Genomic DNA, 20,729 nt, shown 5'->3' with positions numbered 1-20,729 from the left:
TTTAGCTTCATACTTTATCTCTCACATAGCAATGTCGGCAGAGGAAGTCTAGTGTTAAGACACTCCGTTCCCCACATTCCGATTTCCTTTCCCTTCCTATCCTGCCACATGCGGGATAAAGCGGGAAAAGCTTTTTTTACAAATCATAATGTGTCCAAACCCTAAATCTGCAGTCTTCTCAGTACAGTCATGTACATACACGATACAGCTGAGACATGCTTAGGAATTCTTTTGATTAAATTTTCAACGTTAAATCTCTTTCTAGAAGACAACAGACATTTCGTTGCGCTTTAAAATATTCTGTCTTTTAGCTTCGGTCAATATCTGTCGAGAATTAAAATGTACGATTTGGGACTTGCCTGTCTTAAATTTTTAAGAACAAAAGCTTGGTTTACTTGTTGGAATGTAATTTTAAAATGTTTCAAACAGTTTCGTTTCATTTTAAACTTGCTTTGAAAGTCTTGGGATATATACGTCGTGGGATCAAGCTTAATATATTCTTAAAAATAAATAAAATATATCAGCTTCACACTGTATTCCGCAGGGAAAGCAGAGGGAATTTAGTAAGACACTCTGTTCCTAATTTTCCACCGAATTCTGGTGACAGGTTTCCGATGCTTCAAAGGGCACGGCAAGGTCATTAGCTTTGTGAATATGTTAATACATATTGTAATATATAATTACTTTGCGGTCACTCCCAACATAACTATATACAGTTTCAATAATTTGCTGAATTCTATATTATTATACTAAACGCTTACGAATGCAAGAATTAAAAGCTATAATTAATTATTTATTGGTCATTTTAATTACATATACGCTGATTCGATTTAGAATTACATACATATATTAGTAAATGGTATGCTAATTTAATAAAACTAAAAAAAATGTTTCGTTGAACTCACTAATCTCAGGAACTCTTGGAAAGAAAAAAAAAATTGTGCTGGATGGTTCATGTGAACTAAACCATGTTGTGGATTTCAATTCTTTACCCTATAAAATACATCATTTCGATATAACCCACTGTACTCCATGGTTGAGCCACTGCGCCACGAGGACCTCTAATAAGAACCATTTTTTTAAATAACCAAATTAAAACTATTTTCTATTAGTACAGTTTTATTAATAGTAAGTACTGCCTTTTTGTTTCTGTGTTAATTCAGTCCATTTATCGAGTAAGGTTATAAAGGCATTACATTAATCGTTCCCCTCCAGTAACCCGCTGTACCTTCAGAATTACCTCAGGCACTTACAATATATCACAATTCTATTAGTTATATCCTTTTGACTACGGCGCGGCGGCCGAACCACAGGTAAAAATGTTGTCATTAATATTTTAATAAGAAAAAAGAAATAAAAAATTATATAAATTCAGAAGATCATACAAAATAAATATTTTTTTCATATTAAATATTCCTTTCTATATATAGATAGATACGAAATCCATACATAAAGATAAAAGAAAATATTTAATCGACACCGTTTCAAAGTACCGTTGCATTACACTATAAATACACGAGCAAACGTAGTAACAGCTCTGTCGCTTAAGAGAATACACATTTCTGTCTTTTTTTAATAATTATTGTGTGAAATAATAGATTAATATATTATTATTATTATTAATAGGGTTTTATCATTGTTATATTAGTGTGTGTATTTATAGTGAATGTGAACTATATACATAATATTTGTGAGAGAAAGTCGATCTATTCGATAAAATATGTCATTTTTAGGGTTTAACATGTAAGTTGCATTTTATTTTTTAGTAATATAAGGTTTAAGTTTCATAAATATATTAAATAAAAAATTGTAATAATTCAATATATAATATAACACATACGACATTTTAAAACTAAAACTTTTTATACAAGTTTATTCGAAATAGTATTATTGTCTTTTTACGAGTGTTTCTCATAAAAATGTTTATATATAATTTTTTTGGACTTGTAAAGTTTATTCAACCAATAAACATAATATTGGACGGAGTGAATGATCACTAGATTATACATTTGGCTCAGACACTGTCTCCAGCCTACAAAATAGAAGACATAGGTATCGGTATATAAGAAGAAAACTCAAAATGTTATTATAATTACAAATATTTCGTAACACTAAAGATTATTGACCGACATCTAATCTAGAATAAGTCAAGGGTGGATGATAAGTTGTTATCAATATAAACTATATTCACGTTTAAATACACTAAGGTCATTTGTAGTAAAAACATAATATTGCAAGTTACAAAGAAGATTAAGTCCTAAATTACTTTGTTCTCTTACACATTTCTTATAAAGATATAAGAACATTTTCCACTGAAATATTTAATATAATAATTTTCATTTCTTCGCTCTAGTGAGGCAAAGCGCGGCTTTAAGTTCCGTCACTCAACACGCAATGCCTTCAGAATTAAATTACTTAATACAAGGTTCCCTCTGCTTACACTACAACGTATAATCATTTTCAACAAGTCATTTTGGAAACCTACAACCATCCCACTCGGCGTAATGAATTATTATTATTTCCTCGCTCCTGTAACAAGTCAAAACGCGATATTAAGTTCTGCTACTCAACACACAATGTCTCGAAAATTGTATGAAAAGTGGGGAATGAAATGTCTTAACAGTAGTATTACGCAAAGGAAATATTTTTTTAAATACTCAACAGAAAAGAATTAAAAAAAATAAGCAAAAAAACACAAAACTAGTGTTGCCCAAATGCAAGAACAAGACGAGACTTAGCCAGTCTTGGTCTTGCGCCAATACACCTGGTCTTGGTCTTGGTCTTGGTTTTGCGCTCCCAGTCTTGGTCTTGGTCTTGGTCTTGGTCTTGCAGCAAGAGTCTTGCAAGTCTTGCAATTACCTATTAGTCTATTACTATTTATTAAAGTTTACTTTAAATCTTAAAAAACGTATTAGAATTGGAACATTGTGAGCTTGAATTAACATAGCCATAGTAAAGATCAAGCAGATTAATAACTGAAGATTTGATAAGAAACTAACTACTCAGTGAAATAGCGCTAAGTCCTAGCTGCAAGACGCAAGAGCCTTGCAGGCTATGTCTTGTTCTTGCTCAAATCTTGCAAGGTCAGTCTTGGTCTTGGTCTTGCTAAAAATACGCGGTCTTGTTCTTGGTCTTGGTCTTGCAAAAACGCAAGAACAAGACCAAGACTGCAAGACCAAGACTGAATTTGGGCAACACTACACAAAACTCATTATATCCTCATTAAGTTACACGCTATTATCATAGAAATAAAAATAAAAGGGAACTCTGCAGTTTTGTCGTCTGATTGCAGGCGAGCTACGATTGTCACATTCTTTATTGCGCTGACCTGCATCCGATGCGAGGCTCCTGACGGTAAGTACTCTTGTACTGTTGACATGGCAATTTAGTTTAGTTTAGTTTAGTAGATATGTGTGTTAAAATTGTAAGTGACAGACTAAAATTAATAGTCGTAGTAGTAGTAAATGTAAACCTGAGAGTTTCGAGTTCGATTATAACTCGAGGAAATGAATTGTTTTCTTTTTCTTATTCTTGTAAAAAGACACGGCGTTTAAGACTTATTGTCTCAAAATTTCGTATTTCAAAATTTGAAAAGTGATTTGAAAAGTGAGTGATACAGTGTGCAGCTAATAAAACCTTAATTCAATTCAATTTTAGCTATTTTGTTGTAAATGTATTACAAAAAAGTATTTAAAAAAAACTTCGCTTCGATGAACTAAAAATAAATAATATATACTTATTTACTTTTAATTAATGCTAATATGTCACATTTACTTGTTGACGCTACTAGCTTGTTCGAAAATATCAAGTTCAGACTTTAAAGCGAACAAAACTAGTGATTTTAAAAGTATAGTACGCGTCGTTTATTCGCACTTTTTACTGCTCTCACTTTTAGCAGATACCTAATAAACACACTATCTTTACTATATTAGATTTTGCATTTATTTCAAGAATATCTTTAATAAGTAATTTATATCTGACATATAATAAAAAAATATTTTTTTTAGCTCCAAGCTGTCAGCCTGAATATAGCACGGTAGGCAGAGGGTACTTGGGAACCTGGTGTTAAGACACTCCGTTCCCATTTACATTTTTCCGTTACCCCCTTTCCGGGCGAATCAGTGATTTAACAATAATCTTGGAATTTTCTGATTATATTCCGGAAAAACTGGTGATGCGTTTCGTTTTTAAATACATTTAACACATACATCACAATTAGATAAGACTTCGTTCGATTGTTAAATATAGCGGTAAGATATATCGTTCCTCATTTTCCGCCTTTCAAGACTGCGTGGTGAGTAGCAGATCTCAACGCTGCACATTGTATTGTTACCAAGCATCGAACCCATAACCGCCATGTTTTCGCGCTGAATCACGACCTCAATATTTTTACTTCTTTCATAATATTTTTTTTATTTACCCCCAAATGTAAACGTGGCAATCATTTACGTATTTATACGAGTACGCTACAGCGACCATTATTTTTTTTAATTCTTTTATTAATAAAAAGAAACCTTAACCCTTTCAACATTTATATTTTCATAGTATAATTTTCATGAAATGAAAAAGTAATAATTTAGACGATCATAATATAAAATGGAGCTCAAGTCTCGTAAATTTCCAAAAGGCTTTTATTTAGTAGGTACTTGAATGTTTCTTTATATACCGTATTTTATGCTAAGCGCCCAATATAATTGTTAATTACTTATATTATATATCTAAATATTATTTTAAAGCATATAATCATGAATTCTTAAATAGCGTAAATAATTCGGTTTTTAATAACGTAAAAATATATTAAATCTGGTTGTTATTAATATTTATGGTGAAATTAATGATTAGTTTTCATTGCCTTGCTCTAGTAAGTATATCAAAATAATGAAAATATCATAATTTTATCTGCTGTTAAGAATTCTGAATATATTCCGATATATTTTTTATTTTTCCGCTATGGCCAAAATAAGTTATTTCTGTTTAGAAAGTAGATAAGAACATTTTCTTAGCTTTACGCGATATCTTGGTAAGCACATATCTGGATAGGCAGTGGGAATCTGGAAACCTAGTGTTATGATACTCCATTTCCTTTAAGACACTTCCGTTTTCCATTTATCGAAAAATTAAATTAAAAAAATTAAAGTATCTACACTATTTTTAATCTTAATGTAAATAATTTTGTATTTTAGGTTACATTGTAGATGAAGTCACAGGAATAGGCTACAAAATCATCTATCAATCACAAACGTGGTTGGTTGCGAAAGAAAGATGCGAAAGAGACGGTGCCACCCTTGCTGTACCTAAGTCTTTGGTAAGTTTTACTGAGAAATAATTCCATATTGAATATGTAAAATGGCTTAATTTTTTTTAAAATATAAAGAGCTAAATTCCATTTGAGGCCTTCGTGGTGCTGGCGACGATTGACGAGCTCGTAAACGCGACAGTTGTGGGTTCGATTTGCATTTGTGGGAGAGAATTATTTGACATATTCATTTTCTCGCTTTGATAATAAGACAGCGTAGTGATGAGTCCGCCACTTAACCCTAGGGGGGTTGTTTTATGGATATCAAATGAAAGGATATCAAAGAAATATAATTTAGGTACCATTAAAAATTTAGAAAGTGTTTCTATAAAATATATATTTTTTTAATTCATTTATGTCAAATATTTCAGTGACACTATACAAAAGTATAGAAACTAATGTTATATATTATTTTTATAGGAAGAATTCAAGTTCATGCAGAAGCTAGTGCGCGCGATGCACTTGCCTAGCATAGATAGCGATTTCAAACTGATTGTATGGTTGGGCATAAACAACTTGGACAACTATAAAGTATGGAGAAATATTTATGGTACGCACTTCACATTATTATTTTTTTATTTATTTTATATTATAGGCATTGCATATACTTATTATTAATTATTTGTTCACAGTTTAGTTTTTTTTTTCTTTAATGTGTAGAATTAGTTGAAACAGCCAAAGTAAAAATTTCGAGTCATTGTTGATTGACGGAACCTAACGAATCGAATACACATTTACATCTGTTCTTTTATGTTCTTTTCGAGTTCGAAAGTCCATTTATCGATGAATGCTATAGGTTTTATTAGGTAGGTATATCACGTCAGTTTCGGCGGAATAAAAAGTGTGAGGTTCTCCTGGTCAAAAGTTCTGAGGTAACAAACATAAAAAAATACAGTCGAATTGACAACCTCCTCCATACGGTACTTCCGTAGTAGTTCCGTAGTTAAAAAATATATTAAATACAAATTTACTTCGAAAATATATATATCAACAATCATTTTTAACTTAAAAAGTTAAAAGATTTCCCTGGATAATAACAAATCATTTTAATATCGCAACCGCCGTAGCAGCAGGTGGCAGATACACTTCAATTACAAAGTAATTTTTATTTGAACAACTTGTGCATAATTAATCAAATGTTACGACAGTAGTATTTTAGATGTAAATAAATATCTTAAAATTGTGTATTTTTTGTACTGAGATATGAGAATATTAAGAAAAGGAATGAGATGGTTGGAGAGTTCTATAAACAGAACAATCTTCTCTTCTTTTCCTTCTAATAGCTTATTAGTCATGTTCATTTAATTTGAATGGTTGTAGGTTCGATCCCCACTCGAGGAAGTGAAATATTTATTTACGTTTATATTTCCATTTCTTCGCTCTAGTGTCTAGACAAAGCGCGGCGTTGAGTTCAGCCACTCAACATGCAATGTCTCCAGAATTTTTACGTTTATCCAAACGAGGAAAGATCGTCTCGAAAGCAGGCGGAAAATGGGAGCAGAGTGTCTTACCTTAAGACTAGATTTTCTCAATTACGCAAATACAATTTTAGTATTATACTATGTACACTGTACATAGGTAACATATATGTATCAAAATAATAAAATATTTTGTATATTTTACACATATAAATAATAATTAATATCTATGATTTACAACCGATACGCCCCGAGCTCTTTTAAATTAAAGTGATTTATTTATTGTCTGGCACATTTTCAATGGTCCCTTCGGACTTCGCCGGTATCTGGTAAGCGGGCGCTATTTGTTATAATTACGTTAATTATGTTTTATATGATATGAGAATCTTTCACTTGGGGAATAATGAGGATAGGTTTGGCTCAGGGGTCCAACGTGTGGCTGTAGACGCGGCTGGTTGTAGGTTCAATTCTCATTCGAGGAAATGAAATGTTATCAAAAAACTAGCTATTTATTATCAAAAAGGAAAATAATAATTTCAATTGGTTAACTAAGTAAATTATTTTCAGGTGAAAATATAGACGAGACAGGATTTCACGAATGGAGTAATGGAAGCGGACACGGTTACAGGTAACCTAATATTAAGTTTGTCTACATAGATTATGAAAATTTATTTATTGATATCAAGATTGCTTACATAAAAAGAAGAGGTAAAATATATATATTTTTTTAATTTCGTGACGCTATGCCCACAGACTATTAAATGTTGAACCAAAAACACACACAAATTATTTTTGTTAATTATATTAAAGGCGTCGTGGCCACCACTCGGAGAAATTATTTATTTAATACAGGCTACACTCCCTAAGAATCATGAAGATAATTCCAAATTTCAACTTTCTAAGTCCAGTAGTAGCGTCTGTGCATTCTCTGTCTTCCACTCGACAAAGAGAGTTTTATATATAAGTACTAATATTTGGCTGTTTCACTTATATTTATAGTGATGAGCCTGCAGAACCACATTGCGCCGGAATGAGTGCCGTCAACTGGCTCCGAGATTTCTGGTGTCATCGACGACAGCCATATATCTGTCAGCTTAAATTAAAAATTGAATAATTTTAATTTAACCATGTATGTTATTAATTATATTTTAATGTAAGATAAGTTATTTATAAAAATAAATATTTTATAATTGGTAATCTAATTAACTTTTTTATTCATTCTTGAAACTTAAGATAATTTCATTATATTTTACTTCAATGTTATAATATATCAGATACATATTTTACTTTTCCTATATAAATATTACTAAATTGTGATGTAGATACATACATACGAAAGTATAAAAATAAATAAAATCAGTATCATCTTACTGCACGCGACAGTCGTGGGTTTTATTTGCAATGGAGAAATTAATTATTTTCATTTTCTCGCAATGGTTACAAGACATACGCGCCGTTGAGTTCCGCGACTGAACACGCCAGGTCTCGGAGACTGAGCATATGGAAAACAAAGTGTTTTAAAAGCATAAAGAAAAATAGGAACATATATTATTAAGTGGAAATATAATATCTATATAACACTGTGAAACTTTATAAAATAACATTTCTGAGTTAACTTCAAATTTTGGAATAATATTCAAGAGTACCGCACAATGTCAGTGCGAAAATTGTTAAGTGTTTTAGAACGAGTTTCTCTCTATCAATTTAAATTTCACGTCTTTGTGCCTTAAATTTTGCTTTTAGTTATAACAATAAATTTTGTTTGAAATTATTACTCATCAACTATATTTAATTACTAGTGACTCACTTGCGGCGTCGCCTGCTTGGAATACACAATTATTTAATTAACAACCTGGATTATTTTCTTTTAATAATATCAGTTTAAAGACAATATCTGTTCAATAAAAAAGTTTCAGCTAGTTCGAGAAAGCAGTTATTATACACCAATTTCGTCGAACTATATTTTATATTGATATAACTTAATATAATATTGTTAGAAAACGGAAGCGGTAAACGTTTTTAAAATAAACACGTAATACAAATAAAATAAAAATACATACCGTCTATATGTTTCCAACGTACTCGGACAGAGGTTCCACGTAATTACAATAAGTGACATGTATCACTCAATAACAACACTACACACTAGATACCTTCCAATCAGGACTTCCGCCTACAAGCAACTGTTCCCGTTTGACACAATTCCACTGCTTTTATTGTCTTCACTTAAATCTACCCATTTTTACACGAATATGCTAACAATATAATAACTTCTTCATTTGTGAGTCAATTGAAATAAACACTAAAAATTAAGGGAAGTTTTCCATAAAACAATAGTGAAAACTACATTTTACCGCCATTTCTTAGATTGGCGTGCACAAGCCCACAGATAAACAGACAAAAATCCTGTCAAGCCTGTTCAGAAGATACTAATAATAATGCGCTCGCAAGCGTGTAAATAGTATAGCATTTGTGAAGGATTGGAGCTCATAGACGCTTGCCGAAACTTGGCAAATGTGTAAATGTACCACAAAACTTGAACTAAACAACTTAAAAATAACAACGCTACCAAATGCGAAATATTTCAACAGTCCTAAATATTTCAATATAAATTTCCAAAAACACAAAATCCAATAATACCCGAGATATCAAAATACGTCTTCAAAGATTATGCTAAAACCGCCATATAAATCGTAAAGTATTTGGGCTCATAAAACTTGGAAGATTTAAGATGAAGTTTTAATTCAATCACACTGTATCAGCCACTCATCGTCTTATAACTTCTCGTTTTCAGGTAACATTTAAGTTGAACAAATTGTGAATTTTATTAACGAATTCTAGGGTAGTACCTACTTAACTACATATTAAAGAAAATATTTAATTTGTTCTAATGTGTAATTTAATTTTCGTAATATTAAATGTTTAGGTATACTTAATTTATTTTGGAGAAGTCTTCAAGGCTACTAGAAAATTTATTTTTAAAATATTTTCAGTGTTTAATAATAATAAAAAAAACGTTTTCATTAATTTTAGAGCATTTGATTTTTTTTTATTAATTCCTTGGCGTTATAAACACTATTTTTAAGCTGCACGCAATATTCCGCATATACTTAACAGAAATATTCTGTATTAATTTTAATTTATTTATTACATTGTAATACAACGGGATAAAGCTAGAGCCATCTATCGCTCAATAGCAATAGCAGTTAGACCATTCGACATTTGTTTCTAAAATATTATAAAGTAAATAAAGCATATCGTAATAACTATAAACAAGATATTCTACTAAAAAAGCCTCAAAGAATCTAAAATAAACTTTTTTAGAAAAGAAAAGAATTTTGATTTTTAACAAGTGAGTGAACTTTGTTAATGAACGACAACATCTTACGTCACACCAAATGTCAAAATACTTATTTTAGGTTATGTTATGATCAACATTACTTATTAGATTATTTTGAAAGTTTTTAACTTAAATAAAAACAAACAATTTCAAGGTATGTATATTATTATTCATAAGTGTTTGAATTCTTCAATATTTATTTCATTTTGATTTATTTATATAACCTTTTTTCATATTTTGGTTTCAGATGAATTTGCTTAGAAAAGGAATGTCTATGTTAACTATCGGACTTAAATCTCAATGTTCATCATATAGCGGTAAATAATATTATTTCTTTTTATGATAATTGAATAAGTCATTGTTAATTTCTTTATTCAATCATAGTGAAATTAGTCATAATATTTTACCATTCGCTCATATAAATTAATGGTTATGAATTATATTATTTATTTCTTTTTTCCTGTTACGCCGTATGAAGTTGACATATATTTTATTATGAGTATTGTTGTAGCTCTTTGTATAACATACTTTTCTTGTTACAATTCAGTTATCTAACATAAAAGATACTTGTCTTACAGTTTTATAACTAATTAATACTGAAAGGAGGCTGTGGTACATTGGCATGGATTCTGACTGGAAATCCAATTGTGTTATATTTCTCATAGGAATAAATTATTGTCATTATCTGTGCTGTTAAAAAGGCTGTTAAAAATAGCAAAGCAAAACATTGAGTTCCACTTCCACAAAATTCTGACACTCAACATGCAATGTCTTGAAAATTGGGTGGATAGTAGGAAGTTAAAAAAAGTGTTTGTATGTTATTATTGTTACTCCGCCAGTTGCATAGGGGTTCAAAATATTTTGTACTTTCAGTATTTTTTAAAGAATACTATCTTTAGATTTCAATCTAAATATAAGAATGTTTACATAGGTGTGGTAAGTAAATAATAACTGAAATAGAATGCTGAAATCTAGCTTTTGACTAATACTACTGTTAATCTTCCGACTGTAAGAAAGTAAAAACAATCCTAAACATCATAATATTGAAGGACTATAATGAATTTGTGTAAAACCTTTATATTTTAAAAAAATAAATGCATCTATACAAGCACTATACAAGACTTGGGAAAAAAGACAGAAAGATCTAGCGAAACACTCGATTTAAAACAGAACATCAATTACACATCCACACATGTGATAACACCTCCACATGTTCATGTAAAGCACTTGATCATACCTTTACACATTTTTTAAGTCTTTTTTTATGTAATTATTGGTAAAGTTTTTGTTTCTTTTGAAAATCTTTTTTTTCCACTGCAATATTTAACTCCATGACCATTCAGTTCTTAGTTAACAGAAGTGTCTTAATGGGTATGTAATATCTTAACATTAGGTTCCCCGTTTTCCTCTACATACCCTGCTATGTGTAGGATACAGCGTCAAGTAAAAGAAAAGATATCATCAATGACTTGCTCACAAATGACTGAATTAATTTTCGTTAGCTATTTTTTATTACTAGTAGTAACTTGTTTTTTTTAATGTTCATATGTAATAAAAATATTTAACGCATGTACATTATTGTGTATTGTACATAACTCTGCTTTGATTAGCTTATAATATATCCAAAAGTGACTTCTCCTGTATTTCAACAAAGAAATTAAATATATTATAACAATAACCTACACCCACATCTCACATATCATCTTATTTCTACATCTTATATTTCACAATAATTAGCGTCTCCAAATCCAAACAAAATAAATCCACCAGTAAATAGAAAACTCTATGTATGTATATAACTGTCAATTTGGTCAACATGTCATCTCCATCGACATCTGCATCAAATTTGGCAGCTGCGTACCAAATGTAAACTAAAATATTCTTTTGGGGTAAGAAAATAAAGAATATATTTGTTTGTTGAAATATTTTAATAATATTTGCTAGGGATTGCGATCGCGCCTGTCTTTTGCGTGGAACCCTTCCGCGTGGACCGGGATTATGTCCACTGGTCGTACAGTCAGCAAAATATTTAGTTTTTTGGTAATATTTTTCTTAATTATTAATTCTCTTAAATATTTGTTCAGTTACTATAGTTAGAACAAATCAATTGGTTCGTTTATTGTTTTTCACCAATTTCTGTAACTTATTTTTGACAAAATCCTTTCAGGATTTCAGCTTTAAGGAAGTTTTCCAATATTCTTATATTAATTCTCAAAACAATCTTCCAAAATAATATTATATTAATATTTATCAAAAACGTATTGTATGTTCGTCACACCTAATAGTATTAAAGAAATACGAGACTTAAATATTAAAATTATTGATGATTTTTACGATATTCCTAATAACAACTATTTTACAATAATTGTAACATTTTTTGTTAATAAATTATTATTCTATATTTTATTTTATCGCCTATTACGAAATAAAATATTAAAAACAAAACACACAACTTACGTTTTTGCGGCCACTACGTCGAAAATCCGTAAACAAGGGTTGAAAACGTGGCATGAGTCAGCGCTGACCACTGATGAAGATCTCATTCACACCCATCCTTTGTGCATATTGTCGCACTTTGCGTTACTTGCAAAAATATATTATTATATATGTACAAAACCACTGGACAAAGGCTTGGCCATTTCATTTTGAGATAAGCTAACAGAATGCTTGGAATTTCTTTCATTAAATTGACGTTGTGGTTTATTATGAAAAGTTATATTTTGTATTCGAAAAAAATCATATTCTTTCCAATATTTGAATTGTATGAAGTTTTTAATTTATATCGGCTGGCTGCTTTGGAAGCTATTAGGGTTTTGAAATAACTCAATATTTATTATTAAGTTTTTAGTTGAAGCTTTAGTGCAGGGGCAGTTTGGTACTGTAAAAAGCGACCGTTTTAAGACCATTTCTTTTTCGGAGGAATTAATTATTCAATGCCTCTAGGTTCCTTCTGCCTACCCCGCAATATGACTGCATACAGCGTAAAGCTAAAAAAGTTTTTAGTCATTTATAATTAAGTTGACCTAGACTTCTATCGATACCGTTATGTCGCAGAGGAACACCGTCGAACTGTAAAGGCGAATGTTATGAGTTTGGTGTCCACTCGTAGTAACGATTATATTTAATTTATTTCCATTTCTCCGTTCTGGTTCATAGATCAATGTCTGATCAATGAAAAGCTCAATTGAATGAAGTGTTTTGACACTAGGCACATAGCAGAGTATCTAGGGGATGACGTAAAACTGAAACACGCTCAACACGGAATCTCTCGAAATCTCTGCTTTAAAATCATAAATTGTAAAGAGTGACTTATTTCTACGCTGTCTCGGTCGACCCTACTATATGCAGATAAACTGTAAAAGTGGAAAAAAATATTAATATCCGACATAAGGAAAAACATATTAATCATTTACTTCTATTATAACGTAATATGTTATTGCTAACAGTTACATTTCTCCGCGTGGGACCTCCCCTGATCAAACTTTCTCATAGAAAGTATCAATTGTGTCAGTTTTGATCGCTTGGCCAGAGAAGCTTAATGGTTTTTTCTAAGTTTAAGACGCGGAAGCTTATTTCATGCTTAGCCTACTGAAAACTGGAAACCGGAAATATTTCTTTAATAATAGATCTTTTTCATTGCGTATAATCGTTTTACCAAAAAAGGTTTAGCAGTTCAACTTTTTTCAGTTTTTTTTTTATCATCATATCCCGAACATAGCAGAAGAAACAGAGAATCTAGAAACTTAGTGAATCTAGCAAATTGCTAAAACCTTCACATTGTACTGAAAGCAGAAGGAATCTAGTATTAAGATGGAGTAAGAAGTGAGTGGAGTAAGGAGTGAAAATGGAATATTCTCCACTTTCCGCCGAATTTTGAAAAGAGAAAAAGAAAATATAAATTTAAATTTAAGTAAATATTTCATTTGTCTCTAAGAACATGTTCTTCTAAGAAAGTATTATGTACCAAAAAAATATATTCCTGTCTTGGATTAGTCGATCTGATGATAATATGCAGTTATTTAAAGTAACCAGAATGCATTGTATAACATGAATTGCAACTGAAAAGATAAAATCTATCTGTGATATAGTTGTGCCATTTCATGTTATTCTTATACAAATATGATTTACAATGTTTCTGGGAACATTTCTATGTTCAACTCTTGCCTATTGAGTTTGCCAGTTTTTATATAGCATTGTATGGGAAACGTTGTCATAAAGGATAATTTTAAATCTCTGTGTCCGTCATCTGCGGACAATGCCCACTATTAGCGGGTTCTAATCCGCAAAAAGAGCAGGTACTGTTTCAGTGGAGTCGCGAGTTTCGTACTTCAGCGATTAGCGTTTTATTTATCTAGTTTCAAAAAGACTTTTTTAGCACGCTGTATCCTGCTTGAAGCAGGTCAGGCAGATAGAGACTAGTGTTAAAACACTGTGTCCCACTTTCCGTTGGATTCTGGAGGTTTTACATAGAATCTATGTCTATTAATACTATTTTTTTTAAACACAAAAGCTTCACCTTTATATAAATCTAGAGGTACTAAACATACGGTTGTTTCAAATTCAAATTCAAAATATTCTTTATTCAAATAAACTTATAATAAGCACTTTTGAATCGTCGAATGAACATATGAACAAAAAGCTACCACCGGTTCGGAAGGCAGTTCTGCTGAGAAGAGCCGGCAAGAAACTCTTCTACCAAACAGTTCTACCTCTACCTCTCAGTTTCTCAGTTTCTACCACTACATTAGCATTATCATATATACACTCTATCTTAACCCTAAAACCCAAAACGTATTCCCACTTATATCAATAGATAGAGAAAAAACCTATGGCTCCAGCTCCTCGCTTCGACCATACACTAAACACTCGCTTGCGCTAGACAGATGCAAGTCTCACGAGACACTTGGCGACGTTTATCTCAAACAATAACAGTCCAACGGACACTACGTGATGTCGCCCCTGTCCTAGGAATACGTTTATTATTTTAGTTGCTAGTCAAATAACACTAACTTCTGACTTTTTACTTCCTAGAAAATGTTGATTAGGTAGCTGCGGTATTTATTTTCTGTTGGTTGGTTTCAATTCGGTAGTATTCTTATGATAATTGAATGGGTTACTAAGCCGGTATGTGTGGGTGACGTCCAATTTGAGTTTTTTTTGTAGTTTCACGGTGTATTCTTCGCAGTAAAGTAAGAAGATCTTAGTTAGGCACTCCATTCCCCACTCTCTGTCTATTTCTGGATTCATTTTTATGAGTGGTAATTAAACTTAAAAATTAAAAATATGAAAAACATTTATAAAATTATTTAAAAATATAACACAATGGATTTAGACATTAAAATTAAATCCTTAAAGTGTTTCAAAAAGAGTATTACGTAACCTAAATCAAAAAATCTTCCACGCATTTCTGTCTTCACATTTCTGATACAAAAAAATGGAGGAGGTCTTCGATAATCAGCAAACATATGATATAAAACGTATTTTTTTCTGTCTTAAACTATAATCAACTCAAACTGTACCTACTTATCTGAAATAAAGGCTATTGTTATTATTATTAAATAAAAAAATATCTCTAAAAATAAAATAGATTTGATTGATTATATAATTTCTTTTGCAAAATTTTTATCGGTCCCAAGCGAGCACTAGGAAGCTACCAAAGGGTTTCCAACACCTTTACCAAAAACCCCTGTAGGTACCATAGGTACCATAACGGGACCACACTTGATGCTGCCACTGTATCAAATCGCACCTTGAACATGTCAATCACGTAAGTCCCGCTAAAGCGTGACGCCCGCGGTGATCGGCCACAATTGACACAATTGAAGGAAACGCCTTCAAACCTCGCTATTATAATATTGCAAAATAACGGATTCATCTAGCCCTTTAGGTAGCGTTTTGAAATTTTATGAATATTTCCCTTTTTAATCCCATGCCCCTTTTGGTATACCTATTCGAAATTTGTGAAAGATTACCCATCGACAGGATTATCTATAGTGTTTCTTTTAACACCTGCTGTTTTGGTCGTATTGTCCTTATTTGATACCGTTATATTTAACATTAGTTTCATTTCTCCTTATATTTGCAAATTAATTTCTAATTGTTATATAAAAATTTAGTTTAAAGATAGTATTATATTTTTTTAAGAATTGTTCAATAAATAAGCAAATAATAAAATGCTTATTATATTGCTTAGATTGATGAGGCATTCCTTTAGGCCTTTATTGAATATGAATAATCTAACTCTACAGTAGGTATTTTTTTAGCAGGGTAGGTAGAAAAAGCCTAGGAACCTAGTGCTGCACTTTCGTTTCCCATTTTCTACCGAGTTCTGGAGGCATCACGTGTTGAGTGGCAAAGCTCAAAGCCAAGCTTTGCCTCACTACCAGAGCTAATATTACAACGGCCATATTAAATTATACCTCTAAAAATGTACTACCAATAAAACTAAACTTTTTTTACAGCCATATCTACCACACCTTTGATCCGTCATCTAGCTCCTATTTCTAGTATTTTAAGCACAAATCTTCAAGTAACACCATCGTCAACAGTAATATCAAGAACAATGGCATCTCTCGCACAGATGCACAAAACTGGGCCACATATTAAGAAAAGAAAATCTAGGAACCCGCTAAATGGAAATCCCTTCGCTAAGGTATAATATAAGTTGAATATCAAATTTTCTTTTCAGTCAGTATCTTTAATATTTCTATTTTGTATCTTTTTAATTATTGAGTTTTCATTTTATCGAATATTAAGCCGAATATAGAAGTAGGTAGGTAAGTAGTTTATGCTGAACAAGCCAGGAGTTTAGACCACACAGCCAACTGCTCTAAATGTATTAAATTAACAGTTTTTGTCACACATATTGCAGAGTAGGGAGAGGAAACTTAATGATAAAACACTTTCCACTGAATAGTGAAGGCATTGCGTGTTAAGTAACGGAAATCAACGTCGCGCTTTCCCTCGTTACCAGAGCGATTAAATGGAAATATTAAACATACCATTTCCTCGAATGGCAATCGAACCCACAACTCGTCGCAGTCACACGATTATGCCCCTGGGCCACAAGTGAACAACAGTTTTAAAATTTCGAACCTAAAAAGTTTTTAAAACAGCCAATACCAATTCGACTTTATTCACTACATGGAGTTATCCGAAATGGCATTCATTTTCATTTGACGTTTAAATTTTTCAATTATTTTCAGGGTGTAGTACTGAAAACATTAATCAAAAAGCCGAAAAAGCCGAATTCAGCTAATCGCAAATGCGTACTCGCCCGCCTCTCCAACGGACGTGAGATGGTCGCGTACGTGCCCGGCATAGGGCACAACTTGCAGGAACATAACATAGTGCTGGTTAGGGTTGGCAGGTAAGATCTGTTTTTTTGTAGATATGCAGTTAATTAATTTATATTAATTACAAGGATTCAAGTGTATGGTAAATTTCAAAAGGAGTTAAAATTTCCATATCTCAATAGGTTCTTTCCGAGTCCAGTCCAGTCTTGTGGGGTAGCCCAAGTGTCCGATTGTAAACGCGTTAGTATTATATGACGAAAGCTAGTTTTTTTAACTCTACCCTACGCCTTACTTCGTTATCAGGGCGAAGAAATAAAAATATTTTATATCTCCTTTCTTCCTAGTGGGAATCGAACCTACAACCTTCGCGTTTACAATCGTAACTTTGTGTCCTTGGTTTCAAAAACGGTTTCAAAAATTAATGGAAATAGCGTCAATATAAACAAAATTAACAAAATAATTATTATTTTAATAAAATTTAGTAAGAGAACACTTATCAAGATTTAATATTTATTTAGTTATTTATATTTTTCTTTTTTTCTGTTTCAGAGTAAAAGATTGCCCCGGTGTAAAGCTGAAGTGTGTTAGAGGCAAGTTCGATCTACCTCACGTGGTCAAACCGAAAGCGTAATATTTATTAACGTACGTATCGTATACCTTTATGTATTTGTAGCGAAAATAAATTTAGTGTAAGTTAGTTTCATGTAGTTTTATTTATTCTATTAAATTTAATAGTTTATAATAGGTAATTATAAAATCATTTTTCCATTGTGGCAGAAGAAGGAACTTCGTTCAAATGTAATGACTTAATTTTATTTCCTAGCTATAGCATTGAGTTTCGCTACTTATCACCTAATGTCTCCAATCCGGGCGGAAAACAGAGAAAACAGTGCCTTGATACTCTTTGACTACCTTGCTATGCGGGAACACGCTTCAGGTTATGTCGGTTTCATGTCTTAGGTATATTTCAGAGTGCTTTTGGTACATTTTTAACAATTAAAATATATCTACTATTATTACGTAAACAATTCGAATGTCGCAATATTTGAACCGGCGCCTGTTGGATCATCTCATAAAACATTAAGAGACATTTCATTAATATTTTACGACAAAAGAATAGAAATAGAAATCTTTGAAAAAATAACCAATACTTATTTAAACTAGATTAGGTATACCTTAATCTTTCTTTAAGAATCCAAATATTTCCGCTAAAAACCCCCCTTTACATTCAACGTAAAAAGATTAAAAAACAAATTCGATTTGATTTACAGCCACTGTAAAACCGTATACGTTAATAGCCGTAATTGTGGAAGCTAGGATTACGATTGGTCGGCGCGATACAAAGCGCGTGCGCAGGCCGCGCCCCACTACCGCGCACTACACACTGTATTATGTATTTGTACCTACTGGTGACTGTAGAGATATATTTTATTTCATATATAATCGGTATCAAAAGATTGTTAACTATAAAATTTTATTTGTTTTGCATATTTTGTAGTTTATATTTTTAAGATAAATAATGAAAGAATTTGTATTGATTTGAAATATTTTACTATTTGCTTACTATTTAGATTAAAATTTAGTACTTTTTAAAGTTTTCGTCTGTAAACATTGTGTTGATTTTTGTTTGTGTAATATTAAAAATCGTGAAGGGATATATCCCTATTATAATAAAAATAAGATTAAAATTAAATTCATATCATTTATTTCATTTCATATTATAATAATTCGCTTACAAAAATTCATACAAAAATATAGATAATAAATTAACTAACTCTACATATTTACAACATTGCACGCTCACTTAAAACTAATGACTCGAAGTAATAAATAAGTGACAGATAAATAGTTAACAAAGACAAGACTGATGACATTTGATACAAGTGTTTGAGGCGAGCATTCCCTTCAGTTTGGACAATTCATTTTTCAAATAAGTAACTTTTAAAGCGAGATGAATCTCCCGCAGCTTCCTCCTATCCCGGCTCTGTTTCGCCGCAAAATTATTCCTCTCTCTCTGTTTTCTGTAAGAATCGTCAGCGTTTTGACTGGTTTGAACAGCGCGTCTCATTCTTGGGTTATTTCCAAGTAAAGTGCCACCGTTCTTCTCGGCCATGGCTCTTAATGCATCGCGCTCAAACGCCTGGAAGTCCGGATCATCAGATAGAGTGTCAACATCCATCATGTAGCTCGGGCGCTTCCTGTCGTTGATGGAAACTGGCGATTCCGGTGGCGAAATAACACCATTTCTTGGTGGACTGACTGGAGCATATCCTGAACATGATGATATAGGCGACGTTTCAGCCAAAGGCACGAACATCGGCTGGTATAGATACGGATATTGTACACTTTGGGGCACTGCATTCGGAAATTGGTAAGGCACTTCTGTATAGAACTGCTCGTTTTTACACTTCACTGATAAATCTAAGGCAGCGTCTTCTGCGTAAGGCGTCCACAAAGCCATGTTGTTGTCTTGTACAGAGATGGTGGGTAACTAATGGGGTTGGAAATGGCCCTTGTCTTTTTGTATGTATGCTAGGGGGCGTGGCCTGCTACCCTTCCCTTTGGGTAAGCTACCTGTCATAACGGGGTGAGTTGACAGGATTTTATTGCCTTTTTTGTTGAGATTGTTTATTCATTTGTTGTTTTTTAACACTTTTTATTGTTAGGTGTTTATGACTTGTGACGTAATTGTGATAGTTCAATTTTAGGTAGGTATCTACTACTGTGTATATATCAGTAAGGGAAACGCAACACGATTTTTCTGTTTAGGGTAGTTCCAATATAATGTTTTTTATAAACATCTATACCAATGATTTTTGACTATATTTTATATCATAAATAAAATATTGAACGAATGAAATTTCTATGATATTTTCTAAATCAATAATTATCAACAGAATAATTTTATAATTAAAGTTGGTTTCAACTTTGTACCTACATATACTTTCTATGTTACATATTGTGCTATTTTGTTGTTTGCATGAATATTTTTAAATTCTATTTATACAAAAAAATATGAATTTATAGAGTTATAATAAATTATATATACAAATATTTAATCTCATCATGAAAGTATCTTACTTAAGTTGAGGCCAGTCGTGGCGTGCTTTAAGCATTTGGCGGAAAGTAGGGAATACAAGTGTTGGGAACGGAGCAATGGGAACGGAGTGCCTTAACACTAGGTTCCCTCTGCCTGCTCCTGCTGTACCTATTCAGGATACAGCGTGATCCTCAAAAAATAAAACATCTTACGCATCGTAACAATCAAAACAAAACAATTAACATACCATCCATTAGGAATTGTAAAATTTAGAAAGAATTGAATGCAATAATATTTATTTTGCACTTAACTATATATCGTATATATAATTAAGCTAAGT

General features: G+C 31.8%; 3 protein-coding genes across 3 annotated transcripts; 2 read left to right on the top strand and 1 right to left on the bottom strand.

Moving 5' to 3' along the window:
- The first annotated feature begins 1,510 nt into the window (after positions 1-1,510).
- LOC146531053 (hemolymph lipopolysaccharide-binding protein-like) lies at positions 1,511-7,916 on the top strand. The gene is made up of 6 exons (XM_085199570.1): positions 1,511-1,743; positions 3,293-3,354; positions 5,184-5,305; positions 5,717-5,846; positions 7,282-7,342; positions 7,714-7,916. The coding sequence occupies exons 1-6, from the start codon at positions 1,721-1,723 to the stop codon at positions 7,826-7,828; spliced, it is 513 nt and encodes a 170-aa protein (XP_085055696.1). The 5' UTR covers positions 1,511-1,720; the 3' UTR covers positions 7,829-7,916.
- Positions 7,917-10,073: 2,157 nt separating this feature from the next.
- On the top strand, positions 10,074-18,046 carry tko (30S ribosomal protein S12 technical knockout). Its single transcript, XM_085199335.1, has 5 exons — positions 10,074-10,208; positions 10,302-10,371; positions 16,516-16,706; positions 17,260-17,423; positions 17,899-18,046. The coding sequence occupies exons 2-5, from the start codon at positions 10,302-10,304 to the stop codon at positions 17,978-17,980; spliced, it is 507 nt and encodes a 168-aa protein (XP_085055461.1). The 5' UTR covers positions 10,074-10,208; the 3' UTR covers positions 17,981-18,046.
- A 1,036-nt stretch (positions 18,047-19,082) lies between these two features.
- Positions 19,083-20,057, bottom strand: LOC146531051 (uncharacterized). The gene has a single exon (XM_085199480.1). The coding sequence runs from the start codon at positions 19,808-19,810 to the stop codon at positions 19,199-19,201; it is 612 nt and encodes a 203-aa protein (XP_085055606.1). The 5' UTR covers positions 19,811-20,057; the 3' UTR covers positions 19,083-19,198.
- Positions 20,058-20,729: the final 672 nt, after the last annotated feature.

Source organism: Heliconius melpomene, chromosome 16 (assembly GCF_056956725.1).
Source record: "Heliconius melpomene rosina isolate 202511_hmr_F chromosome 16, ASM5695672v1, whole genome shotgun sequence".
NCBI classification, from domain to species: Eukaryota; Metazoa; Arthropoda; class Insecta; order Lepidoptera; family Nymphalidae; genus Heliconius; species Heliconius melpomene.
This window is presented reverse-complemented; position numbering and strand designations above follow the sequence as displayed.

Bases quoted from the DNA above. Each gene is read 5' to 3' on its own strand.
- LOC146531053 (XM_085199570.1), top strand. From the start codon at position 1,721: ATGTCATTTTTAGGGTTTAACAT. The intron at 1,744-3,292 runs GTAAGTTGCATT...GTCTGATTGCAG, and splicing joins TCATTTTTAGGGTTTAACAT to GCGAGCTACGATTGTCACAT. The intron at 5,306-5,716 runs GTAAGTTTTACT...TTATTTTTATAG, and splicing joins TTGCTGTACCTAAGTCTTTG to GAAGAATTCAAGTTCATGCA.
- tko (XM_085199335.1), top strand. From the start codon at position 10,302: ATGAATTTGCTTAGAAAAGGAATGTCTATGTTAACTATCGGACTTAAA. The intron at 10,372-16,515 runs GTAAATAATATT...CTTTTTTTACAG, and splicing joins TCAATGTTCATCATATAGCG to CCATATCTACCACACCTTTG. The intron at 17,424-17,898 runs GTAAGATCTGTT...TTTCTGTTTCAG, and splicing joins GTGCTGGTTAGGGTTGGCAG to AGTAAAAGATTGCCCCGGTG.
- LOC146531051 (XM_085199480.1), bottom strand. From the start codon at position 19,810: ATGGCTTTGTGGACGCCTTACGCAGAAGACGCTGCCTTAGATTTATCA.